At 44.2% G+C, this 27,257-nt stretch overlaps 1 protein-coding gene across 5 annotated transcripts in view; it reads left to right on the top strand.

Annotated features, from left to right (window-relative positions):
- Nucleotides 1-22,415, top strand: part of CPEB1 (cytoplasmic polyadenylation element binding protein 1) — a 33,180-nt gene extending 10,765 nt beyond the window's left edge. For 4 of the 5 annotated variants that reach the window (XM_039339546.1, XM_039339547.1, XM_039339548.1 and 1 more), the window contains 9 exons: nucleotides 9,022-9,239; nucleotides 10,296-10,548; nucleotides 11,261-11,374; nucleotides 12,209-12,313; nucleotides 14,756-14,892; nucleotides 16,040-16,238; nucleotides 17,210-17,304; nucleotides 19,630-19,710; nucleotides 20,949-22,415. In XM_039339546.1, the coding sequence (XP_039195480.1) occupies nucleotides 9,022-9,239; nucleotides 10,296-10,548; nucleotides 11,261-11,374; nucleotides 12,209-12,313; nucleotides 14,756-14,892; nucleotides 16,040-16,238; nucleotides 17,210-17,304; nucleotides 19,630-19,710; nucleotides 20,949-21,059 (1,313 nt within the window). In that variant the 3' untranslated portion in view covers nucleotides 21,060-22,415. The remainder of the gene's footprint in view (nucleotides 1-9,021; nucleotides 9,240-10,295; nucleotides 10,549-11,260; nucleotides 11,375-12,208; nucleotides 12,314-14,755; nucleotides 14,893-16,039; nucleotides 16,239-17,209; nucleotides 17,305-19,629; nucleotides 19,711-20,948) is intronic. The other variant, XM_039339545.1, reaches the window with a different exon arrangement.
- Nucleotides 22,416-27,257: the final 4,842 nt, after the last annotated feature.

Below are 27,257 nucleotides of genomic sequence, written 5' to 3'. Positions count from 1 at the left end.
AGAATTATTAGGCATCGTGAATTAATCCTTCACCGTCCCATTTTTAGCTCAACCCAACACTAACATCCTACTCGGTTTAAGAGAAACTAGGTAGAGTATTGGCTTCAGACTAGCACCAGATTTCCATGTCACGCTCTTTAAAAACAATACGGGGTCCGTGGCAAACTCAGAGTCTGAGTTTGTATTTGTTCATCCAACTTTATGCTGCATTATAAGACTGCAGCTTTCATAGAAAACTCACCCTGATGAGAAAGAAGTGGGGCTAAGACATCAAAAGTGGTCTTAACAGGATCTGGGAACAAGAGAAATTCAATTCCGAATCCCAAGTATTATACTAGCTGTATGGAGTGTGCCATTTGCTAATCCTGCGTAGATCCCTGTTTACTCTTTTCTCCAGCCCCACCCCCTGTACAATGACTTTGCAACGTCGTCGTTGGAGGGGATGCAGATGCAATATTTAGGGGGAACTATCTTCCATGGGGAATTGGGGCTGAGCAGGCTCAGGAGCAAATGCTCAGAGGAGGGGTCTTTTGTGCATTGATGGGCAGAGGGAGAATTCTCTTTTGAGAAGGTAGCTCTCCTGGGCAAAAGCCTGGGATGCTGTGTCTGGAGTTAGGTTTCAGCCTGGCTGGGTTTTGATGCAGCAGCTGGCACAGCGTCTGGCACAAGAACTGCAGCATTGCCTGGGTTTGTCGAGATCCTGGCCTGTGGGGTTGGGACGGCCAATCCTGCCAAGAAGGAAGCAGCATCCTTGGTCTCTCGGCACTTGGGAGGCTTCTACAATGACTCAGCGCTACCAAGATTGAGGGAATTGGCTGGGAAGTGCAAAAACTTTGCAACCGGGCTAAAAATACGATTGCTGATTTGCACTCTCGGAGCACCGGGGGTTTGACTTCAGATGTGCTTGGAATCCAAACAGGCTGTTGCGACACTTGTAAATCCGAATGCCTCTCTTGGGTGGGGCTAGTAGGGATTTAAAGACGTAGCTTGAGGTGTTTTTTTTTAAAATTGGGGCATATAGACTTGCTGTTTCTCTTGAAGCACTGAAGGCCAGTTGGAGGACCCTGGTAGATACCCTGTGGCAGACTGGCCAGGAGCCCCTTCCCCTTTATGCTCTGCAGAAAAGTTGCCCAAAGCAGGCAGCCTGGCGTCCATCTGCCACGGGAGGGTGTAACCTCAGGAGCAATTTGCAGGTGTCACCAATCTTCTTTGCCACTGGCTGCAGAAGGTCAAAGGTGGAGAGTGATGGTGCAAATAAGAGCCCCCCCTCCTCCACCCTTTAGTCTAGTATGAAGGCACCTGGCTGTAAACGGGGAGACTGTGAGTTCTAGTTCAGCCTTAGCCATGAAGCGCGCTGGGTGACTTTGGGCCAGTCCCCCTCTCTCTCAGCCAAACCCACCTCAGAGGATTGTTTTGTGAAAAGTAGGAGGAAGAAGCGTTACTTATGTTAGCCCTCTTGAGTTACTTATAAAAATAATAAAGGCGGGATATAAATAAACAATATCATCTGCTGGTTTTACTGCATTGGAAATAACTGCAGGTTTGGCAGTTCTTATTTTAGTTCGGCCATCCACTTCCCAGTTCAAAGATTTCTTAAGGATATTGCGAACGGTTGTTCCCAATTTTGTGTTTCCAGTCTCTCTCCTCTGCCCCACAGCAGTCTCCCATCCAGCCAGAACTGCTTAGACGGAGAAATAATTTCAGAGGGAACAACACTTTTAGATCAGTATCAACATATCATAGACATATAAAAGTAGATGCTCCTTTTGGGGGTGTAATGTTTTTATATTCCTATATAGGTAAGCCTTGACTCCTGATTCAGTTTAGACTGGAATTTGGGTCTCTTTAAGTGGTTGCAGTTGTTAAATAAGTCATCGTGTCACGGGACCCGATTCCTTTTATTTTCACTGTGGTTGTTAAGCAAATCATTAAGCGACTCTTGATTATGCCATTGACCTTAGTTGATAAAAGCTGGCTGGGATGGCCACCAACAGCCACCATAAATACAGGCCGATTGCCAAGTGCTCAAATTTTGATCACATGACCATGGGGATACTGCAACAGTCGTAAGAGTGAGGACCTCATATTTTTCAAATGGTTGCTCAGTTATAAGTCAAGAACTACCTGTAGCCGATATGTTTATATCTATCTATCTATCTATCTATCTATCTATCTATCTATCTATCTATCTATCTATCTCTCCCCACTTCCTCCTCTTCTATTTTATGCATAAATAAAATATTAGATGCAGAATTTATTACTGTAAGTAATATGAGGAGTCCTTTATTTGTAGTATCGTTTGAGCAGGTTGAGAATCTAATCAAGGCTCTGAGTATGCATCATCGGCACCAGTCAAAATTGTGAACCATGCAAGCATGGGGGTATTCACAGAGTAGCTATTTTCCCAAACTGTCATCTTAGTGAAGGGTTTGCCTCCTTTTTGAACCCAGGAATGGGGCAGATTTAACACAGGCTTATTTTTAAACAAAAAAACTTCTACCTCCTCATTGAGAGATTGATAAAGAGCAATTCTTGCCTCTGTCAGAATGATTATTTTTAACTTACTTGATTCAGATCTCTGCCTTTTCAAAGCCAAAGTGACTTGTGGTGAAGACAAAAACAATTTTGAGTGCTCCTACGCTTAAAATTATCATTTGCTTTCCAGTAAGGGGGAAGCCCCTTTGGGGCAATCTGTTGTTTGGAGTGCAGGGCTCTTGCAAAGGGTCTGGGAAGGTTAATCGTTATCAGCGGGGATCCCTTCAAGTTCGTTCCTGGGTTTAGAGCAGTGGTGGCGAACTTATGGCATGAGTGCCAGAGGCAGCACTCAGAGCCCTCTCTGTGGGCACGCGCGCCGTCGCCCCCGTCCTAGGCCTTCAGCTGGGTTTTATAAAACCTTTTCACTTTAGGCCTCCACCGCCGTGTGCAAAAAAAAAAAAAGGTTCAACCAATCAATCAATTTCAACTTCTCGCGGGGGAAAAAAAAAGATCTTGCAAAGTTGGAATTGATTGATTGAACTTTTTAGTCCCACCCAGTCTGCCGTTACCACTGCAGCCAAGCCTACCCAATTGGCCACACCCACCCAATGGGCCACGCCCACCTGGCACTCGACGATGCATAAGTGGGTTTTGGGTTGCAGTTTGGGCACTCGTCTCTAAAAGGTTCGCCATCACTGGTTTAGAGACTTAGAAAAACCGGTGTAGTTCGCCTATTCTGAATTTCTGCAATTGGGTTGCCCTATATTTTCCATTTTTTTTCTCCCTTTGTACTGCCAGATTTATTCCACGGAGGAGATTTCTGAAGAAGAGCTGAGTCACCAGTGTTCATATCTGGGCAGTTGGCATTGGGAGTGGCAGATAGACAAAGCAACAGAAATAAATCAGGAGATAAAGACCTGCTTAATTTTATTCCTAGCAGAGGCTATTCCACAGAGTGAGCCTACTGAAGTGACACTCTGAGACCTCTTCCACTAATAACATCTTTGGAAAATTTCCGTTAAGATCCTCGTAGGTTTATTCTGAAGATGCCCTGACTGATTTTTTAAAGATTGATTTAAAGGGTCTTCCTAAAGCATTCGCTGTTAAGGCTGAACTCCTGATTCATCTTCGTTTGCTTTGTGTGGCTGGTCTTGGATGATATTGAATTGTTGGCTTTCTGCACCGTGAAGTAATTTTTGTTGAATTAATTGTAAGCTGCACTTGCCCTTTGAAAGAAAAAAAAAAACTTTCTTAGGACGCCTTTAGAATGGAGATTGAAGGAATGAAAAGAAGATGATTTCAAAGCTGTCGGAGTTTGCTGTGTTGACAGGGGGATATACGTCAGCTTTCAAGAGCTACCTATCTCACTCCAGTAGAAAGTTCTTTTTTTAATCTGTCTAGATTTATTTAGCTCTTCTGTGGCTGTGCATTTGTGCTACAGGTGCTTGAGATTGCTGACGGCTTCAGAAGCCTTTGATTTCAGAGTGGCTGAATGAATGCAATACGAAGAATCAGGAAAGACTGTTTCCCTAGGATCAAACGGTTCAGTTTGTACACCTAAAAGAACGGTATTAAGCGATCACCTGCTCAAACAAATAAGCTGCTTGTTTTAGAGCTGCTGTGTTGGGCACTGGCATTCTAGCAATCCTTCCCTGAAGTCCACACAACACAACTTGGAAAGATGCAGAATGTAGTCTGGTGCTTCAGAATTCAAAGAATTGGGGTTGTGGAATTCTGGGAAAACAAATTTGCATTCTTGGTATCTTTTTGCAATAGGATCTACACTCATAACACACACAAACCATGGTTATAGGAAAGAAATAGCCACATTCATATTGGAAAAGATCTGAGTAATTTTAATCTGGAATGAGGTAGGGGGTTTGGCAGAAAGGAGCGTTAGACTGCTCTTTAATTCACCCTTTCCAAAGGTTTAGATGCAAGTTTCAAATCTTCTGATTGCATTAGATTGCTTTTTTTATTGCCTTGTGGTTTTAAGACTATAGTTCTTTTTACAGACTTACCTTTTTATTATTTTGTCATTGCTAAGTGTCCTAGGAAGGTAATAGAAGGGCACTGTAAAATGTTACTGTACAACCAACACAATGATGAGTTTCTATTCCTAAAACTTAATTTGTGTTGGAAGGATCACGTGTCTTTGCAGTCATCTGGTTGTTAATACTCTCCCTGAGAGTTCCTGAGACTACTTGGGAATTCATCTGTGTCCTTGGGGTCACCTGTATCAGAATGCAAAGGGGGATGGTGGAAACTTTTTGGAACTGCCGCAAGGACTGCGTTGTAGACAGGAGAAAGGTGGTATCCCCCCTCTGTTGAGAGAAGGATGCTCAATGTTAAGGCTTCTTTTACTCCTCTTTCAAACCAAGGGTCTTCTCTATCCATATTTAGAATGTCTTCTTTGCTGTCTTCTAAAGAGTGACCTTTGTCTTTCAAATGCAGATGGACTGCTGAATATTGTCCCGATGGGTTTGTGCTCCCTACGTTGTGCCGTGTGTTTGTGAAGTGGTTGTTTTGTTTCATCTGCCCATGTCTCATTGCATTGTATTGTGTACATGCATTGCATTGCTTATAAAACTATGACCTGGACGACAGAGAATCTCCACAGACATTTAGTTGACCGTCTATATTAATTCATATGCTTAATATTTATCCTTATTCAGCAAAGGGAGTCAAATTGTTATTCATTTATTTCTACAACACAACAAATCCTAAGATTAGATTAGTATGTGATCTAGGTTTTGGGTTGGTTTGGTTTTTTTTTTTTACTTTTGCTTCCTCTTTTTTTTTTTTGGCTATTATTTTAAAAAACAAACAAACCCATAAGTAGCCAGAAGAAGAGCTTTCTTAATGTGGGTCAAGATCGCAGTCCTTTGTTGTTGTCTCCCTGTGTTTGCCAACCTTACTGGAATATAGTTTCCTTTCATTAACTCTTCCAACTTAACTGGTAGTTGAAAATCAATAACCTAGTTTCCTGAAAACTAGAGCCAGGGCATGCAAAAAAAACAACAAAAAGGGGGAAAAAGTAATGCACCAAAATTTCTGTGGCTAAGTGATACATTTGTTATGTGAGTTTTGCCGCATTTTACAACCTTTTTGCCACATTGGTTAAATCAATCCCTGCAGTTGTTAAATTAGTAACACGGTGTCAATGCTGCTAACATCAAATGTTCTTCCTTGACAATATATGAAGATGCAGACATTTTCTATTTAACCTGCGTATTACTTTTAGAGTAAAAATTTGATGATGCTGGAGAGGAAGGGGGAAGAATGTGCTTGGGGACTAGTTAACCATAACAATATCTCAGTAGAGTATTCTTCAAGTTTGGTTGTCATAAGAGGAGATAACAGGAGGGAAAGTTCACACTTCAAACTAATTGGAGAATGTGATTAATGACTGTTAAATGAAGGAGTGAGTTATGCTTAGATACTGTGTGTTTGGGGGAGGAGAATTCAGATTTTGGCTTCTCTGTGTAGGGTGCGGAAGCTATGTTGCAATTAAAGATTCTTTAAGGTAAAGAATGCCTCAAAAGTTCTTTGGAGAGCTTCTTCTTTTGGAACCATGACACACGGTTGTTAAGTGAATAGGGCTCCCCATTGACTTTGCTTGTCAGAAGATTGCAAAAGGTGACCCCGGGACGCTGCAACGGTCATAAATACAAGTCAGTTGCCAAGTGTCCGAATTTTGATCACGTGACCATGGAGATGCTACCACAGTCATAAGTGTGAAAAACATAGGTCAATTTTTTCAGAGTCGTAACTTCAAACAGTCACTAAATAAATTGTTGTAAGTTGAAGACATATATCTCACAGCCTAGTTACTTGGCATCACGCTTCTACTAGCTGTATCCCTTCCATGATAGAAGATCTCATTATATAAGGACTATATAAGCACCAAAGACCTCTCATAGAAGGACTCCTGCCTTGAGCAAGAGGTTGGACTAGAACAGTGATGGTGAACCTTTTAGAAACCGAGTGCCTAAACTGCAACCCAAAACCCACTTATGCATCGTCGGGTGCCGGGTGGGTGTGGCCCAGTGGTTGGGCGTGGCCCATTGGCTGGGTGTGGCCAATTGGGTGGCCGTGGCTGCAGTGGTAACGGCAGACTGGGTGGGACTAAAAAGTTCAATCAATCAGTTCCAACTTTGCAAGATTTTCTTTCCCCGCGAGAAGTTGAAATTGACTGATTGATTAAACCTTTTTTTTTTTTTTTTTTTTTTTTTGCACACGGCAGTGGAGGTCTAAAGCAAAAAGGTTTTATAAAACCCAGCTGACGGCCTAGGACTGGGACAACGGCACGCGTACCCCCAGAGAGGGCTCTGAATGCCGCCTCTGGCACCCGTGCCATAGGTTCGCCACCACTGTACTAGAAGATCTCCACAGCCCCTTCCAGCTCAATGAATCTACTTTCCCATGAACGTAGCCTGCAGTTTCTGGCTGACAAAAGGGTGCCCATTCCTAGCTTAGATCTTGAAGCACACAGCCTGTTTAATTAACATCTAAAAATAAACAAACCGCTAATATATCAGTTGCGCAGTAACTTGTCTCGGAAGGCTTATCCAAAACTCCTCTCGTCGCTGGGTGTTCTAGCAATCTTTGCAAGTCTCCTGGGGTCCGGTCTGTTTACAGTGAGACACGGTTGGCTCTATCTGACCGCGACACCTGAAAGGGAATATTTTTTTGAACGTTATTCCCTGGGGTCAGTTGAGTTTTGTTTGCTACAGTGATCTTAGGAGGCTTCAGAAATTGGCAGGCGTGAAATAAGGGCAGTCCTCGACTTCAAATTTTTGTTAAGCGAAATATTTGTTAAGTGAATTTTTTGACTCGTTGTATGGCCTTTCCTGCCACCATTGTTAAGGGAGTCACTGCTTTTGTGAAGCTGGTCAACACAGTTGTTCATTGAATCTGGCTTCCCCGTTGACTTTGCTTGTCAGGAAGTCGCAAAAGGGTGATCACGTGACCCCGGGAACACTGCAGCCGTCATAAATGTGAGTCGGTTGCCAGTTGTCTGAATTTTGATCATGTGACCATGGGGATTGCTGCAAGGGTCGCAGTTGTGAAAACTGGTCATAAATCACGTTTTTCTGTGCCATTGTAACTTCAAATGCTTCCTAAAGTCAAAGGCTGCCTGTACATGAAATGAACTCTCACAGCATCAGGTAAGAAGAGTCACAGTTGACACCCTTAATCCATTATTTGATTCCAGAATTGCCTTGTTTATTGCATGTTCTTGAGATAACTCAGGAATTGTACAAACAGCCTCGGGTCTGCTTGGATCATCTTATCCGCTGTCAGCCGTGATCAAGTTCTTAAGCTGGATGTTTATGAAGATGGTCATAAATATGAGAAACACCAGTCTGAAATCATGAGAGCTAGAAACTGTCCTTTTGAAGATGAAATGTAAACCCTTTGGCTCTATAGATCAGTGTGACATCTCCTCTCTTCTTTAGCCCAACATAGTGCAAGGATTTTGGTCTATTTTTTGTGTCAATGCAACATGCCTGTGTTAACCTCTTTGTTAGAGAAACATGGACAGGGAATGCTAGCCTCTTTGGCAGAGTGTGTTTGTGTGTGTTTCAAACAAAGCTGCACACAGGCTTCTGGCTGTGATGCACAGCCTTTAGTGTATGTCTGGTGATTGGTCCATGTGATTGTAAAAAAGACAGTGGTGTGTGTAGGAGGGGAAATGTGTGAGTTTTTTTTCCAAGAGTGGGAGGGTCGGCTGGAAAAGAGATTTTATCCTTCCGCTTCAAAAGGTTTTCTAGCTGAAATCACATAATTCAGGATGGTGGCTTATGAGTTATAGCACTACAGGTGACGGCTGAAATCAGGGGTTTGCAGTAACTAGGTTTAGATCAGGGGTAGGCAACCTTGGCTCTTTTATGACTGGTGGACTTCAACTCCCAGAATTCCTGAGCCAGCATGGCTCAGCTTGGAAATCTCTCCCTTTCCCCTCAGCATGGCTGGCTCAGGAATTCTGGGAGTTGAAGTCCACGAGTCATAAAAGAGCCAAGGTTGACTACCCCTGGCCATGGAGTTGCTACAATGGTCACAAGAATGACAAATGAACATAAATCACTCTTTTCAGTATCGTAACTTTGAACGGCCATTAAACAGGCGTAAAGTCGAGGACTATCTATATATCCTCGTTCACTTTTTTTAGCATTTTCAGAACCAACTTAAGAGGGCAGCTGCTGATTAAATTTGACCAAAACGGAGGCAAATTAAAGGCAAATTGTAGTCAGGTTTTGGTTTTTTTTTTAAAGAATGGTGATGGGCCTGTGAGTTTGTTTAGAGGCGAGTCACCTGCATTGCTGACTGGGGAATTCTGGGAAAACACTGGTGTAAATTAAACTAAATATTGGAAGCTATCTTGCTTCCCACTACAGGTGGATGCAGAGCCGTAATGGATGTCTTTCTTTTGATTTTTGCTTTTTTCGCGCCCAAAGATAGCCGAGTTTGAAGGAAGACGCCTGGCGTCGTGTGCCGCTCTAGGCAGTATTTGTTCACCACCTTTTCTGTCCTGCTTTGCAGTTCTCAACATGCTCAGCAATCCTTTCGGAAAGCCGTCGTTGGGCTTCCTGCCCCTTGATCCCATCGGCTCAGAGCTGAGTGAGAATCTTCCAACTCCGACCTTGAGGGCCTCCCGCTTGGAGAGCAGTCGATCCCTTCTGTATTCGCGTTCCAGCAGTCCCTCCGACTCCGACACTAGTGGATTCAGCTCTGGATCCGACCATCTTTCAGATCTGATCGTAAGAAGCCATGGATATTTTTTTTTTCTCGCGCGTGGAAAGAAGCTAGAGCTTCTCGAGATGTGCTTCAACCTGCTTTAATTAATTTAATTTAACTAATTTAAAAAACTGTCTATGGCTGCCCAACTCACTTACAGTGACACTGGGTGACTTACAGAAGTAAAACCCCAAATATGATGAGCCGAGGTGGCGCAGCAGTTAGGGTGCAGTACTGCAGGCCACTTTAGCTGACTGTGTTCAGCAGGTCAGCGGTTCAAATCTCACCGGCTCAAGGTTGACTCAGCCTTCCATCCTTCCGGGGTAGGTAAAATGAGGACCCAGATTGTTGGGGCCAATGTAAATGTATATATATATACATTGCTTACTGGTGTACAGCGCTTAGAGAGTGCTTGCACTTAAAGCGGTATATAAGTCTCACAAATAAATAAATAAATAAATAAATAAATAAATAAATAAATATAAAACCCAACAAACCACCATCGCTCTGGTGACCACAATCAGACATACATACCATTTGATGGGCTCCATATCACCCCAGGGCCTCCAGGCCTGCTGGCAAAACCGTGTCTTCAGGCCTTTTGAAAGAGTGTCAAAGTGAGGGCCATCCCTTATCTCTGTAGGGATGATGTTCCATGGGGGGGAGCCACCACAGAGGAGGCCCTTCCTCTTGGCCCCACTAGACGGACCTCCTTAAGAGATGAAATTTGTAATGTGCCCTGTCTCCCCATTCTGGTGGGTGGGATAGATGTAGCCCTTTAAATAACCTGACCCCAAGCCGTGTTTTAAAGGTGACAGCCAGCCTCTTGAATTGTACCTGGAAGTAAATCAGCAATCAGGATAGTTCCCACAGGAGAGGTGTCTCTCTCTCTCACACACACACATCCAGACTGCACAAAACCATGTGAGCCACATGCCACATTTTAAACCAATAGAAGACTTAATTTAGTGGGAGTTTAATTTTTGCTGTGGTATGAGGCTTGGGCATGTTGCCTTTCCAGTTTCTTCCCAAATGTGCATTATTTTTTTCACGGTGCCTCTGATGAACGTCTTTTGCAGTCGAGTCTCCGTATCTCACCACCTCTGCCATTCCTGCCTATCGGAGGCCTCACCAGAGATCCCTTGAATGGAGGAGCAGGGTCTCACCTGGATCAAGAGCAGGCTACCTTGGCTGCCGTCACCTCCTCCACCCCAGCCGCCTTGTCCAAGCAGTGGCCTGGGGCCTCTCCCTGGCCATCCTGGAACATCACGGACTCTCCAGAAGATCTCTTCAGCATAGAAAGAGAAGCCAGACTCCACAAGCAAGCCGCAGGTAAGCCAGGTCTGGGCTGTGTGGGGGTGACCAAGGAGGCCAGGTGAGAATTCCCCCACTGTCTCCACCTCCTAGAGCAGGGGTCTTCAAACCTGGCCCTTTGATGGCTTGTGGACTTCAACTCCCACATTCCTCAGCCAGCCTCCATTTTGTTTGTTAGATTTAAGACAGGGGTCTTCAAACCTGGCCCTTTGATGATTTGTGGACTTCAACTCCCAGAGTTCCTCAGCCAGCCTCCATTTTGTTTGTTAAATTTAAGACAGGGGTCTTCAAACCTGGCCCTTTGATAACTTGTGGACTTCAACTCCCAGAGTTCCTCAGCCAGCCTCCATTTTGTTTGTTAAATTTAAGACAGGGGTCTTCAAACCTGGCCCTTTGATGACTTGTGGACTTCAACTCCCAGAGTTCCTCAGCCAGCCTCCATTTTGTTTGTTAGATTTAAGACAGGGGTCTTCAAACCTGGCCCTTTGATGACTTATGGACTTCAACTCCCAGAGTTCCTCAGCCAGCCTCCATTTTGTTTGTTAAATTTAAGACAGGGGTCTTCAAACTTGGCCCTTTGATGACTTGTGGACTTCAACTCCCAGAATTCCTCAGCCAGGCACGTGTGCCTGGCTGAGGAATTCCGGGAGTTGAAGTCCACAAGTCATCAAAGGGCAAGGTTTGAAGACCCCTGTCCTAGATGAAACTTCTCTCTGGCTTTTGTCTTCAGCTGTGAACGAGGCAACCTGCACTTGGAGTGGGCAGCTGCCACCTCGGAACTACAAAAATCCCGTTTACTCCTGCAAGGTGTTTTTAGGAGGTGTTCCCTGGGACATCACAGAAGGTGAGTTCCTGACCGTTCCTGCACTCTTTGCAAAGGCCCTGTTCAGGTGTGGTGCTGAAGACATGCAACCATAGTCTTAACCTTTGTGGTCTGGCTTTCCAAGATGCAGCAGGGGGCCCAGATGTTTCTAAGTGGCCAGGAGGCCTCACGGGGTTTAGCATTCTCACTATTGAGGTCACCTGCTACAGTATGGCAGACTTGGCCATTTTTAAAAAAAACGGAAGGTGCTTTCATATTTTTACATTGAATTTTGCATGAGGATCACTGAAAACCCTCAAGGGTTTTCCAGCTAGCCAGGAAGTCTATTAAGGTCCAACAAAAGCCCATTTAGTGATGGCTATTGGGACCAGCAACTCCATTGCTAAGCAGCGTGGTCCTAAAGTGAAAGATCACATGACCATGTCTGTCTTGCAATGCCAGTTCCAGATAGGGTGGTGAAGCAAACCACCATAGCTCCTTCAGCACAATGTGATCGCCACTTGTGATTTCCTGCTGGCTTCCCCAGTGACTTTACTTGTTGGGAGCTAGCTGTGAAGGGTGCAGGAGAGGATCACTTGATTGCGGGACACTGCAGCCATCATAAATGCATGCCAGCTGCCAAGTGTCTGAATCTGCGGTCAAGTGACAACCACAATGGTCAGTTTCAAAGATCGGTCCCAAGTCTCATCTTGGGCCATCGTAACTTGGAATGGCTGCTGGACGGGGGATCATTAAGCAAGGACTACCTGTATTAGCTCTCTGCCATTACTGGGGCAAGGGGGTCGAAGCAACGTGCCCCTATCCTACCTCATGTGTTGTCGCTTTTCCTCTAACGAAGCCTCTCATTCTATGCAGCGGGTCTGATCAGCACCTTCCGTGTGTTTGGCTCGCTGAGAGTGGAGTGGCCTGGTAAGGATAGCAAGCATCCCCGCTGCCCTCCCAAAGGTAATATGCCTAAAGGTAATACAGACATGGTAGGAATTCTTTTTATCCATGCTTCCCATAGACCACTGAGGGCTCCTGGGCGTGAATGCATGCTGGTGACGGACAGGGAGAGCACCATAGGTGGGTGGCCTCCTTCTGGTGCACAGGTGCTTCCTTTCACCCTCCTTTCCACCTTGGCGAGGGAAAACTGCACACCTGAGGCGATTCAGGGCTGAGGACAGCAGGACCTTGGGGCAGGGGGAGAGATCCGGGGGGCCCTCCACAGTTATCCCCTTCCCATGCATCAGGAGCATATTATCCTAGACTCCTAGATGGGAAGGCATCTTGGAGGTCTCCTGATCCAGCTCCCAAGGAATATACAACTGAGCTTGGAGAAGGAAGGAGAAGACCATTCCGGAGGATTGGGCTTGTAGGAAAAAAAACCTACATCATGCCCCAAGAAAAAAGTGTGAAAAAGAAACTCAAGTGCCCTTGCCTTGATTCAGTATAGCAATAACAATAGCAATAGCACTTAAGACTTATATACCGCTTCACAGTGCTTTACAGCCCTCTCTAAGCGGTTTACAGAGTCAACCTGTTGCTCTCCCAACAATCCGGGTCCTTATTTTACCCACCTTGGAAGGATGGAAGGCTGAGTCAGCCTGAAGCTGGTCTGGATCGAACTCCTGACGGTGGGCAGAATTAGCCTGCAATATCGCATTCTCATTGCTGGGCCACTACGGTTCAGTGGTATAAAATGGGACAGAGGGAAAGAAAGAGCCGAGGTGGCGCAGCAGTTAGAGTGCAGTACTGCAGGCCACTTTAGCTGACTGTGTTCAGCAGGTCAGCGGTTAAAATCTCACCGGCTCAAGGTTGACTCAGCCTTCCATCCTTCCGGGGTAGGTAAAATGGGGACCCAGATTGTTGGGGGCAATGTAAATATATATGTGTGTGTGTGTGTGTGTGTGTGTGTGTGTGTGTGTGTGTGTACACACACACACACACATATACACATATTGCTTACTGATGTACACTGCTTAGAGAGTGCTTGCACTTAAAGCGGTATATAAGTCTCATAAATAAATAAATAAACTTGTGGCAGGCTTTCAGGATTCCATTTTTCTAGACTGCCATCTGGGAATATTCCTGGAATCCTGCTTCTTGACCTGCCTGCTTTGAAGGGTTCACATCTAGCTTGAAAGCCTGTTCAGGTTTCCCTCTGTCCTGCCTCAACCCTGAACAAAATCAAGGTGTGGGGGGTTATCATTTGTTTTTCCACACTTTTCTCCATCACAAGACTGCGTGATCTTTTCGGCAGCTCCCTTCTTACCTATTTATACCTTCCTTCTACATTGGTTTAGAAACCCTCGTGTTCAGAGCAGGAATCCCAAGACCACTGATGGCGAACCTTTTAGAGACGGAGTGCCCCAAAACTGCCCCGCACCGCCCTTGCTCCACCCCGCTCCGCCCCCCACCCATCCGCAGGGCCACCCACCACCTCCACGGCCCGCCACAGATCACCCAGGCTGCACAGCAGTGCCATGGCAGCCACGGCCTCCACCCGTGCCCCACAGCATCAACTTTTTGCGATGGGGCGCAAGGGCAGAGTCTTTCCCCCACTGCCTGGCTGCCATGTCCTTGGCTGTGCTGCTCCAGGCTGGCTGTGCCTGGGGGTGACTCTCCTCCTGGGGGGCTGCTGATGTAGAGGGGGAGGCAGGGCTGGGGCAATGGCACGTGTGCCCTCAAGAGAGCGCTCCGAGTGCTGCCTCTGGCACTCGTGCCATAGGTTTGCCACCACTGCCCAAGACATTCCAGACAAACAGCGACCCAATCTTGATTTGCAAACTTCCAGTGATGCATCCAGGACAGCTCCATTCGTAAATATGTCTGTTAGTCAAGAGGTTTGGGGCTGGCTCCCCTGTTGCTTCCTGTCCTATAACTCAAGAGCTACAGAGAATAAATTGCACCGTCCTGCCTGGTGACTGTATTTTACAGCATAGACCAGTATTTCTCTACCTTGTCAGCATTAGTACTCAGTCTCCCAGTTTCTACCCTGGTGCCTTAACCGCTCGACCAGTGGTTCCCAATCTCTTCTATACCCCGCACCCCTAGAACGCTTCTGATATATCTCTCACCCCTTACAAAAGCTCGAAATAACGGCAACGAACTATGCATATACACCATAATTTTGAAACTTCTAAACCCAAGTTTTTTGCGCCCCCTGGAATATCGTCTTGCACGCCCAGGGGGTGCTAGCGCTCCCGGTTGGGAACCCCTGCACTAGACTAAGTAGAATATCCTTGTTAATAGTGTGCTTCCTCCGATTATCAGAGGTGGGGAATTGTTATTGAATATTCCCAAAACAGTTGAACTGGTTGGCTCTCTCCGATTCAACAAAACAATTATCCTTGAAAGAGAAAAGATGTGTCCTGTAGACTTAGGTTCTCTCCCCACCCACCCACCCTCTTCTTACTGTAGGTTATGCCTACCTGGTGTTTGAATCCGAGAAGTCTGTGCGTGCCTTGCTCCAAAACTGCTCCCGGGATATGCTGAGCCCCAGCGGCCTGAGCGAGTATTACTTCAAGATGTCTAGCCGTAGAATGAGATGCAAGGAGGTGAGTGAACAGTGTGGCCCACTCAAGGCGCAAATGAAATTAGCAGGTCAAAAATCCATTGCAAAGATCAGAGGTTGCACACACACACACACCTGACCACACGCACATGAGTTAATCATTTTGTGGCTGCCTCGTTTAACAACCATTCATGGTTACAACAGTGATGAAAAAGTAACTTTACAACCAATCTTCGTACAGGTACTCCTCGATTTACAACCCTGAAAAATATGACTTAACGACTTTTTTCCCCCCACACTTCACGACCGTTGTAGCATCAACCCCATGGTCATGTGATCAAAATTTGGACTCTTGGCAACGGAGTCATATTTATTGACCGGGTTACAGCATCCCGGGATCACATGATCCCTTTTTGCGACCTTCCCACAAGCGAAGTCAATGGGGAGACCAGATTCGCTTAACAAACGTGTTACTAACTTATCAACTGTAGTGGTTCGTTGAACAACTACGAGAAGAAAAGTGGGGCAAAAACAACAACTTGCCTTAACAACAGAAATTCTGGGCTCTCTTGTGGTCGTAAGTTGAGGGCTACCTGCAGGTCTGTAAAGCGGAGAGAAGTTGAGGTAAAATTGTGAACTTCACTTGGTTGCATGCTTTAAACTGGAAACTCTGGCTTCTTGCAAATACTCTTTCATACTTACAACCTGGGCAGATAAAAGTGCCTGCATCTGCCAGCCATGTCTGGAGACAAAGAGGCATTGTTTGACCAAAGGACAAACAAACGGCATTGGCAGAGGTCAAGTGAAGCAGACATGGTATTGAGGATTAGGTTTTGCAGCTCAAATGAGGCAGGAGTTACAGATGGACAGGGGACTCTGAGGATTGGAGTCACAGAGCTAGCTGACGCTTGGTTTTAAAGCAGTGATTCTCAACCTTTCTAATGCCGTGACCCCATAATACAGTTCCCCATGTTGTGGTGACCCCCAAGTGGGTGTGGCCACCAATAAGAGGGAGGAGGACAGCTAGGGAAAAGGGAAAAAAATGGTGGACAGCGTGGTTTGGTGACCCCCGTGAAATGGTCATTCAACCCCAAATGGGGTCCCGACCCACAGGTTGAGAACCACTGGTTTAAAGGATGGCGCAGCATTTGTGTGGATGGCTTGAACAGTGCTAACCATTGTGCCTATAGGTGCAGGTGATCCCATGGGTCTTGGCAGATAGCAACTTTGTGCGCAGCCCAACCCAGAGACTGGACCCTGGGAAAACAGTCTTCGTGGGAGCCCTTCACGGGATGCTGAATGCAGAGGCCTTGGCAGGAATCCTCAACGACCTGTTTGGGGGAGTTGTGTATGCAGGTATTGATACAGACAAGCACAAGTATCCCATTGGTAAGTAGAGCCATTCCTTGGCCGTCGGTGTCTTCAGTGGGGATGGTATCTGGGGCTTTGTGGAACCAGCGGCATTCCCCATAGGAAGTCGAGGGAAGAAGAGGAGACTTAACTATTTTGGTTTCACTGTTCGACTGTGGTGAGCATGGGTGGGAGAGAAGGGCTGTCTCGTGGTCATTTTAACTGAACCGAGGCTGCATGAGTTTGCGAAGAACGGTGTTGGTGCAGTGGTTAGAATACAGTATTGCAGGCTAACTCTGCCCACTGCTGGGAGTTCGATCCTGACCGGCTCAAGGTTGACCCTGCCTTCCATCCTTCCAAGGTAGGTAAAATGAGGACCCAGATTGTTGGTGGCAAAAAGCTGACACTACAAAACAGCTTAGTAAGGGCTGTAAAGCACTATGAAGCGATATATAAGTTCAAGGGCTATAGCTATTGCTATTTTCTAGTTGATCTTTGCCAATTCTTTGCAACGGGGCAGAATTAAAAATGGGTTTTCCTCCCCCCAATACATTTTGCACTGGATGACTTGAATATTTTTAAAAATGGACAGCATCTGTTTTCAGTTCAGGTTGACTTGCCATATTTTTACCTATACATCTGTTATCTTCCTGAATTAATTCTTGGTTATTAAGAAGATCAAAATGTATTTCAACAGGACCAAAAAAAAGCCAGCTGAGAAGTGTGAAATTTTTATTAATATTCAAGTTCCAATCTAAATCTTAATCTGAGAGGTGCAGTAAGGACATTTCGTGCAGAAATAAGCAACAGTTCAGTTCCTGAAACAAACATTTTTTCATATTGTCATCTGTCTAATCTGAGTTTAGACAGATATTGCTCAAAATTCACCCACCCTTCTCTCGCCCCAGTCGGGCAGACCTTGTAATAAGTCATGTGTATGCTGACTCATAAAGCTTTGTTATTGATCTGGCGCTCAATCTTATTGTACTAATAAGCTGGCTTTTTTGCAGGATCTGGCCGTGTTACCTTTAACAACCAGCGTAGCTATCTGAAAGCAGTCAGTGCTGCGTTTGTGGAGATCAAAACAACAAAGTTTACAAAAAAGGTACTGAGCTTCCAGGTCATAAAGCTTTGCAGTGTGGAGACACTGAAACTTGTAACATGGCAAAGTAAATGTAAAGTCAGAGTAGAGATTCTGGTTGGAATAAAAGATTTATTGATTCAATTTCTATAGCCATCCACCTCAAAGGAGAGACTCTGGGTGTTGAAAAAAAAAACAATTAAAAATGGTTACAATCTAGAACAATGGTTCTCAGCCTTTTTAATGCCGCGACCCCCCCCCCAACCGGTCGTAAGTCGAGGACTACTCAACCGGTCGTAAGTCGAGGACTACTCAACTGATGTAGCACTGTTTGCAGACCGGAGCTTTTGGGTTCAGCAGGGCAGAGACAGCCTGGACAATTCCTATTGGCTTTTGAAAGCCAATAGAATTAGACTCTGTTCAAGAGAGTCTATTCTATTGGTTTTCAAAAGCCAATAGAATAAAAGGGAGTAGCACAGCTAAGGAAAAGGGGGAAAAAATGGCGGACTGCGTTATTTGGCGACCCCCGTGAAATGGTCGTTCGACCCCAAATGGAGTCCCGACCCACAGGTTGAGAACCACTGACCTAGAACAAAATTAATTCAAGATGCACGGAGGCAGTGTATACTAAAACTGTCGGGCTTTCCATTCTCCAAGAACCAAGACTAACGAAGAGTCAGCAAAAAGAATAAAAATGCTGAAATTGTAGATTTTAGGAACTAAACATCAGAACGATCAGCAAGTAAAGCACAAAGATTACTACTAAGCTGTAGTCTCTTTCCTAGGATCCAGTCTGCAGAAATACCTGTCTTGAGTTACGACTGAGTATAGTAGGCACCAAAGAGTAGTTTATTTTCCTTATAGTTAATGAAACAAATCTGGCAAACTCACAACTAGGTTTAAGTGGTGTTAAAACCCCCTGCTGTCCAGTAATGGAATAACTACACGGAGGCAATCCAGAAGCACTTTAAAAACTGCAGCTAATCTCTACTTGTTAATGAAGATTTTGCTTACTGACAATTGTTGCTGAAACTTTGTAGAATGGTATCCCATTTTTTGATGGGGGGGAGGACAGGGAGGTGTAGTATGAAACATAAAAAAGGCCTTAATGTAAAATGAAGGGGAAAATATTCTCCAAATCTAAAGGATGGGAGGAATGAAAAATTCCAGTTATTTATGATACGGCCTTTCCTGTGTCACAGTGTTATTCCTCCTCCTTCAAACAGTCCTTGGGTCATTCCAAAAATTAAGTTTTGCCCCTAACTGTTGAAAGATTTTAAAACTGTAGTTTCATGATAAAAATTTGGGGCTTCGAGTTTAGACTGACATTACCGAAACTGCCTTAAATAATTTGATTACATTTTACAAAGCATGCACACTAAAAAAACCCCACAAAGAATAAAAAAAAGAGTAAAAAGAGAATAGGGATAGAAGTGTGGAAAAAACATAAAGAAGAGAGAAACACAAATATATACAAAGAATGCTTTCAGACTGGACAGCCATTTGTCTGAAATGGTATAGGGTTTCCTGCCTGAGCAGGGGGTTGAACTAGATGACCTCCAAGGTCCCTTCCAACTTTATCATCATCATTATTATTATTATTATTCCAAGGATATAAAGAATGCTTGCTTTTGACCCTTAGTTTAAGACTATAATAAAGTGTCCATTTTCCTCGAAAAAGAAGATTATTTTTTTTTTTAAAAAAAAAGTACTTATCTGGCAGGAGAGATACCATAACACTCCAAAACTATAAACTCCAACTTGATGGTTGATTTCACAGAACAGACCCTAAACCTGGCTTAGCAGACCAGCTTAGTGAGAACTCAAAAGACGTGCTTTCTGAGCATGGGTAGCCAGTCAAGGACGCTACGTTAATTCTTTCTGGATCCACAGAAGTTTTATGTGTTGTGCCATTTTGATAACCTGAACGTCACAAAGGAAACACCTAGAGTAGTGCTTAAGGAGGCTGCATGTAGTTTATTGGTAGGTAACGTTCATCAGTGAAACATTAACTCCCTCCAGTCACTCCCCACAGTCAGAATGCATTGCTTTTGTTTCCTTTTATGCCAAAAAAAAAGAAACGAGAGACATAAAAGAAAAAGAAACCAAGCTCTATTATGTACAAAACAAAATGCACTGGGCTAAGTTTAAAATCGTTCAGCCTGGATTGCAGGACATACTCTACTGTGTATGTATTGTAGGTTTGCCCCTTGTGGGAATCTTGCAAGTCACTTCCCAAAGCAGCAGTGAAGCATCTCTTTATTTTGTTGAGTTAACCATCAAAGGGCTGTGTCCCCTTTCCTCAACGATACTTGCAATCAAAGGGCCAATTTCCTTTTCTCTGTGCAGGTTCAGATTGATCCGTATCTGGAAGATGCCATGTGTCAAGTTTGCAGATCTCAGCCAGGTCCGTTCTTCTGTAGAGATCAGGTATTTGCCCTTATTTTCTTCCTGGGTCTGGAAATCCAGTGAAAGATGCACCTTTTTATTGTTTTTATACTACGGTATATTGCAAGAGTGTTGTATTAGGTAGGGTGTGACATTTATCCCCTTTCAGCATAAAAGCAGGACAGGCCAGTTCTTACATGCAAGTAGTCCTCAACTTATAACCATTTGTTTAGCCACTGTTCAACTTTACGCTGAAAAAACAAAAACAAAACGACTTACAACTTGGACCTTGCACATAGGACTGTTTGCAACATCCTGGTGCTCACGTGATTGCAATCCGGGCGCTTGGCAACCAGCTCGCATTTACGACGCCTGCTGGGCTTCGAGTTCAAGTGATTGCCATTTGCAAACCTTCCCCATGTCATGGGGAAGCCAGCAGGAAAAGTTTCAAGTTGCATGACGCCTCTCTTAATGACCTCACGGCTTAACAATGAATTTTCCAGCCCCAGTTGTGGTTATAACTTGAGGACTACCTGCAGGGGTGTAGAAATGGGGAAAGCAGTGGCCTTCCCCTGCCCATGCTTTCAAGAAACCCAGTGAGAACTGCCAAATCTAGTCAGGAAAAACTCAGACCGGCAAAGTTGGCTTCTTGCTGTGTCAAGGAAAATTTGCAGTTTTGCAGTCTAGTAGAAGCTGAACTAGAAGAGTCACATAGAAGGAAGATAAAATAATCCATTTTTTATTACAAAGGGAAATTATATTTTCAATTTGGCGTGCCCTCTTGTATTTGTGGGTGGGTAGCAATAAAGGAGAATATTAGTAGCACAGGGTTGAAATGAGCTTGGTTGTTTTCTTGCAGATGTTTCATTACTCAAACAGCACTGATGATGTTACCTAGTTGGCGTAATGAAACGTCTGCAAGAAAATAACCAAGCTGAAATAGGACCAAGGACCTTCTGGGTGGGTAGATTCCTAACATCCATAGGGCCCCTTCCTATATGGAACCTCATAGCCATGCCCTTCCTACAAATCGATGCTAAAGTTGACCCAATAGATGCTGAGCAGTGGCACACCAGAAGGGCTGCAGCTTAAGCAGATCTTCCCTTTTGCATCAAGGTGGTCTCAGATGTGACTCTGACCATCTCCAGGTAAGCCCGAGAAAGGATCCAGATCCTGCCTAAAACCTCAGAAAGTTACAGCTGGTCCACGCTGACCCAGTAGCCAGACTTTTAGCATAAGGTAGCTTCAGACCTTCTCATGATCTTCTTGGTCCCACCTAGATGTGCTTCAAATACTTCTGTCGCTCTTGCTGGCACTGGAAACATTCCATGGAGATCCTACACCACCACCGTCCATTGATGCGTAACCAGAAGAATCGCGACGCCAGCTAGAGCTGTTTGCCGGGCAAAGCTCTTCCGTTGACTATAGGGAAGAGAAGCCCACCAATTCTAGTTGGTGCCACACCCAGGCTGAGGGAGATGCCCGTCTGAAGGACTAACGGGGAACCTTGCCTTCACGTTTGCACTTGCTGGTCTTTCTTTGTTTCTGCACTAATGCACAGTGAAGTTTTTTTTTGTCGGGGGTTTGTTTGGGGGTTTTTTGAGAGGGGAGGGCCCCTCGAAACAATTCTGCAGTTCCCAGACTTTGGTTCCTTGGTTGCTGATGAGAAGCATCAAGGGATCATAGGTTGAGAAGGTATTGAATGCAGATGCCTTCAAATTTCTTATTTATCAAGGGCCCTTTTTTTTACATTTCTTGCAATACTGATGGTAGAATGCATAATAATGCAGTTCTCATTGGCTCCCTTTTGTTTGCAGTTGCCATACAGTGCCTTTCCATTCGTTTAACCTTTCCCCCCCCTCCCTTCCCCTTCCCCATCTGAACGGAATAAACTGGATGTTCAGCTGGTGTTTTTTACTGTAACAACAAGGAGACTTTGTTCTTCACTTGAAACCAAAATCATATTTCATATTTTATGCTCCAGGATTTTTACCAGTTCCTTTTTACACTCTTGAAATGGTTTTTAAGCCGTTTGAGACGAGATTTTTTTCTTTCCTGGCAGCTTTTAACATCCTTGCAACTTATTTCTGGGAGCTGTTAGTTTAAAAAAAAAAAAAAAAGAAACAAAAAAAAGAAGGAGGAAGAAAAAAAAAAATCCCAGTTGTGAATGGCAGTATTTACAACCCGAAGAAAGGAATAGGATATTTTGGATTTTGAAACTGGACCGGATAAATGGATCTTTGATCTGCTGTATATAGTTCGTTGCACTTTAAGTTGCACTTAAGGGGGGCTTGACAAAAAGGTTTTTAATCACAAAAGTCACGAGACTTCAATTTTCTTTTTTATATCTGAGCGGAGGTAAGGGCTGCGCTGGGTCGGGCCAGCAAAGTTTTTACGAGGAGCCCTTTTCTGTTTTAGAGGGACGGGAGGCCCCCTCGGGAGCAGTGAGTGCAGCCCCACCGATTGTGCTGGGAGTTGAAGTTATAATTTTGTTTTATTTTTGGGTTTTTTCCCCCCCTGTCTCTTGGAAAGCTGTGTGCCAAAGAACGGATGTTCTAAGTTCTCCCTTTTTCCCCCTGCTGAGCTCATGTTGCATATTCCAGCTGCTCTTTGTGGGGTTGTTGTGAAGCAGTATGTGAAGTCTCTACCTCATTGTAGCATATGCAGGCAAGACTGCATTCTTCTACAGTTGTGTGGAGTAAGCTGTGATGTAGTTCTTGGCACATAATAAAACACGTTGCAGCAGATCCTCTGGCTGGTGGTGGTTCTTGCAGGGCAGGGGATTGGAAGAGACGGGGGGGAAACCCGAAAGGCTGCTGTCTGTGTGCAGATAATCCTCGACTTAACGACCACAAGTGCCTCTGAGATGGTTTTTAAGCGAGCTTTGCCCCATTTTGCAACTTGCCTTGCCCCGGGTTGTTAAGTGAATCACTGCAGTTCTTAAGTAGTAACGTGGTCGTTAAGCAGATCTGGCTTCCTCGACTTTGCTTGTCTGAAGGTCACAAAAGGCAACCACGTGACTTGGCAACCATCGTAAATACGAGTCAGTCAAACTCCGTCCAAGTGGCTGAATTTTGATCACGTGGCCATGGGGATGCTGCAGCAGTTGTAAGTATGAAAAAAACGGTCATAAGTCACCTTTTTTCAATGCCGTTGTTACTTCGGTTGCTAAACAAAGTCTTGTAAGTTGAGGACTACCTATATGTAGGCTGTGAATGAGGAATTGGGAATGGACGCTGTTTTTAAGGGGTGAAGATGCGCTGCTCACCTGCTGGCCAAATCTCCAGAAAGGCCTGGTGTTTTCCAGGCTGCTCTTGGAGGTTTTAAGGATGGGGAAGGAGGCAGGAGACCTCCAATAAACAAAGGACGTCCATTCCCAGCCTTAACACCCCTACAGTCTCCATCTCCCCACCAAATTTGGTCTGGAAAACCATATTTTGTGTGTCTGTAATGGGAGATACAACACCCTGCCAACAAAAGTGAGTATAGTCCAGGCCATGGTTTTCCCAGTTGCAATGTATGGCTGTGAAAGTTGGACCATAAGAAAGACTGAGCGACAAAGAATTGAGGCCTTTGAACTATGGTGCTGGAGAAGACTTCTGCGAGTCCCCTGGACTGCGAAGCGATCAAACCAGTCAGTCCTAGAGGAGATCAACCCCGACTGCTCTTTAAAAGGCCAGATCCTGAAGTTGAAACTCAAATACTTCAGCCACCTAATGAGAAGGAAGGACTCACTGGAGAAGAGCCTAATGCTGGGAATGATTGAGGGCAATAGAAGAAGGGGACGACAGAGAAGGAGGTGGCTGGATGAAGTCACTGAAGCAGTAGGTGTGAGCTTAAATGGATTCCAGAAGATGGTAGAGGACAGGAAGACCTGGAAGAACGTCCATGGAGTCGTGATGGGTCGGACAGGACTTCACAATTAACAACAACAATGGGAGAGTCAGTTTGTGTGGTGGTTAAAGGCATGAGTCCCAGTCCTGTCTCGGATACAAAGCCAGCTGGGTGACCTTGTGCCGGTCATGGCCTCTCAGCCCTAGGAAAGAGGCAAGGGCAAACCACTTCTAAAACGTTGTCAAGAAAACTTAGAGGACTTGTCCAGAAATCAAGAATGACGCAAAGACACACAAGTATGCATTCTTGTGTTCGTCTGTACGTGCTCCTAAATTGGAGGGGGCTGGTGCCAACTGTGGGCAACACAACCTCAACATTGCAGGGAGCTGGGCTCATCTACCCTACCCACATTGTCTAACGTGTGTGTGTGTGTGTGTGTGCATGTGCTAGTCTTTCTTAACCATGACCACTTTCAGATGTTTGGACTTAAACTCTCAGAAATTCCCCAGTCAGCCATCTATGCTGGTCTATACTGGTCTATGAATAGTATAGAGAAGGAAACAAACATCTGGATTGGTGAATGCACAGGCCTCCCAAAGATTCCAAACTTGGTTTGTTGGAACACCATAAAAAATAGTAGGAGTTTACCGTCACTCTTGCATTGCTGGTACAAACAAAACTCAGAATGCATACACATAATCAGTTGTATTATCAAATTACTTTTTCCTGCATTCTGGAAAAATCGGGAAGGAATCCTGTTCTTCATGGGATCATTTCATTTAAAAGCAGGTGGGAATGGTGCAAAGAACAGAGGTGGGCCATTCAGGGGCTAAACTTAGAGCTTAAAAGAACTTTACAATCGAACAGGCCAAGGACGGCTGCGTTTGCTGGCAGCAACGTGCGGATATTGGAGACTGGAATGAAGTTACCTTGGAGGTAAGTGGCTGGCACGCTCCACAGGAGCATCTGCAGAGGAACCTTGTATAACTTTGCTCCTGGTACAAGATCAAACTTCGCAGTAACACAGTACTTGAAGCAGAATTTGGTTAAACACGAAATATAAACAAATTCCACATTGGATCCACTTGGCTTCTGTTACAGGTCTTTCCCGTTTCTAAGCAGGGCGATTAAGTGATTCTTGCCCAATTTTATGACCTCTTTTGCCCTGATTAATAAGCAAATCACGTCAAATCCGGCTTCCCCTTGACTGTCAAGCCAATTGAGAAGTTGCAACTCAACCACATGACTCTGGGACTGCAATTGTCCTGAATGTCAATTGCCAAGCACACAAATCTTGATGCCGTGACTGGGAATTGTAAATGCAAAGACTAGTTGTCCGTTACTTTTTTCTGTGCTGTTGTAACTGGTCATTAAACACGGTTATAAGTTGACCAGCTGTCATAAGGCAGAGGTCTGTTTTTCAGATTTTTGTCAACACGATGTGAAAACAAGTCACTGGATGTGAGTTGAGCAACCGTATATATTTGTTTAATTAAAAAAAACCAAATAGGCAAGAAAAGTCCTCATTAGTATGCTTAACCCCTTTCTCAGAAGGCCATTAAAATTCTCGAAGTCCAGCTTCTTAAAAATGCAATTATCATCCCCTTTTTCAAAGAAGTATCGCCACATTTCCATCAGAAGAACATATAAATCATGGATGAAACCATGTAACATCAGAATTCTAGGATAAGGAATTTAAGAGATTATCCCAGTGGAAATAGGGAGATTATGAGTATATAAACCAATATTCCAAAATCCAGTGACTTCTCCAAAAGAGCATTTTTCTTGAGATCTTCCATGATCCAGCCACGTAGTTTCAAGACAGCCGTGAAAACATGGCTTCTGAAACAGGGTGTTAAGAAAACCCACTGTTGCAATGTACTAATTACAGACGTTTCCCCCTGGCATGGCCATATTAATAATGATAACATAATAATATAACAATAATGTTGGAAGGGACCTTGGAAGTCATCTAGTCCAACTCCCTGCTCAGGCAGGAAACCCTATACCACTTCAGACAAATAGCTGTCCAGTCTCTTCTTTAAAAACTTCCAGTGTTGTAGCATTCACTGCTTCTTCCACTGGTTAATTGTTCTGTCAGGAAGTTTCTCCTTGGTTCTAGGTTGCTTCTCTCCTTGATTAGTTTCCATCCGTTGCTTCTTGTCCTGTCTTCAGTTGCTTTGGAGAATAGCTTGATTCCCTCTTATTTGGGGCAGCCCCTGAGATATTGGAACGCTGCTATCGTGTCACCCCTCATCCTTCTCTTCATTAAACTAGACAAACCCAATTCCAGCAACCGTTCCTTATATGTTTTAGCCTCCAGTCCCTAATCATCTTTGTTGCTCTTCTCTGTACTCTTTCTGGAGTCTCAATATCTTTTTTACATCGTGGTGACCAAAACTGGATGCAGTATTCCAAGTGTGGCCTTACCAAGGCCTTGTAAAGTGGTATTAACACTTTGCGTGATCTTGATTCTCTCCTTCTGCTAATGCAGCCTATTAACATATTTTCACGCTTGTAAGCTGCCCAAAGTAGTGCATAAATGTGGCCATAAAAATCAAAATTATAACTAAATAATTGATTCACCCATTATAGAAAGACCCCAGCACTGAAGAAAGTAACATGACCGTTTTCCACACTTACGTCCGTTGCAGCATCCCCCTGGTCACGTGATTAGAATTCGGACGCTTGGCAACTGACTCGTATTTATGATGGTTGCAGTGTCCTGGGGTCATGTGATCACCTTTTGTGACCTGATGAGCAAAGTCAATGGGGAAGTCAGATTACAAACAACTGCAACTGATTCTCTTTTAACTGTGGTAAGGTCATAAAATGGGGCAAACTCACTTAGCAAGTGTCTCGCTTAGCAACAGAAATTTTGGGCTCAATTATGTTTGTAAGTTGAGGAGTACTCGTATTTTAAATTCCCATTACAGCATTTGATGCACCTTTCAGATCTGAATGAACTAAGTATAATATTTTTTATTATTTTAGGTCTTGAGTGAATTAAATATAATTTGGCCTGATAGCTAAACTGAGCAGGGTACTCTGTGCATGAAAATGATCTGGTTGTTTAGACTTCGCTTGTGATAATAGTTTGAAAGGACCGCCCTGGGAATATCTTTTATTTCTGTGGCATCAGTATATATCTTTTTCTCAAACAAAATTGCTGTCCTCTTGATGCAGTTCGATCAATACATTTGCTCGGCCTTTGGTTAAGATCAAATGTCAAAAGCGGGGGAGCGTTTATTGTGTTGACATATAGGCAAGGCTTTTGGTTGTACTTGTGTGTTTTTTCAGCCTGAGACAAGTTGCATTGTCATGTTTTGGCTACCCAGATAGTTTTAAGACTCCAGTAACCGCATAACTTTTGCAGTTTTGCAGAAATACCAGTTTAAAAACGAGCTCTTTATAGATTTCACACAATATTAAGTCCTATTTTCTGCCTGGAAATTTATTTATTTATTAATCAAATTTATATAGTTGCTCATCTCCCCCAAAGGGGACTCTGGACGATGCACAACAATAAATAAAACAGCCAATATAAAACCAGTAAAAATCTTTAAAAGTCACAATAATTCCTTTTCTTTCCTGAAGTCAATGGGAAAAATGTAGCAGAAATATTTTTATAGCTTTAAAACTCTCCTATCAGTATTGTTCTTCCATTCAAAGAAATGAAAGTCATAGAGAAAACATATTAGAAATAATTTGGAGTGGGAACCTCCAACATTAAGGGAGAAATATTTAAAAAAAAT

The sequence above is a fragment of the Crotalus tigris genome, unplaced genomic scaffold, assembly GCF_016545835.1.
Source record: "Crotalus tigris isolate CLP2741 ecotype Arizona unplaced genomic scaffold, ASM1654583v1 scf7180000017735.2152567, whole genome shotgun sequence".
NCBI classification, from domain to species: Eukaryota; Metazoa; Chordata; class Lepidosauria; order Squamata; family Viperidae; genus Crotalus; species Crotalus tigris.
This window is presented reverse-complemented; position numbering and strand designations above follow the sequence as displayed.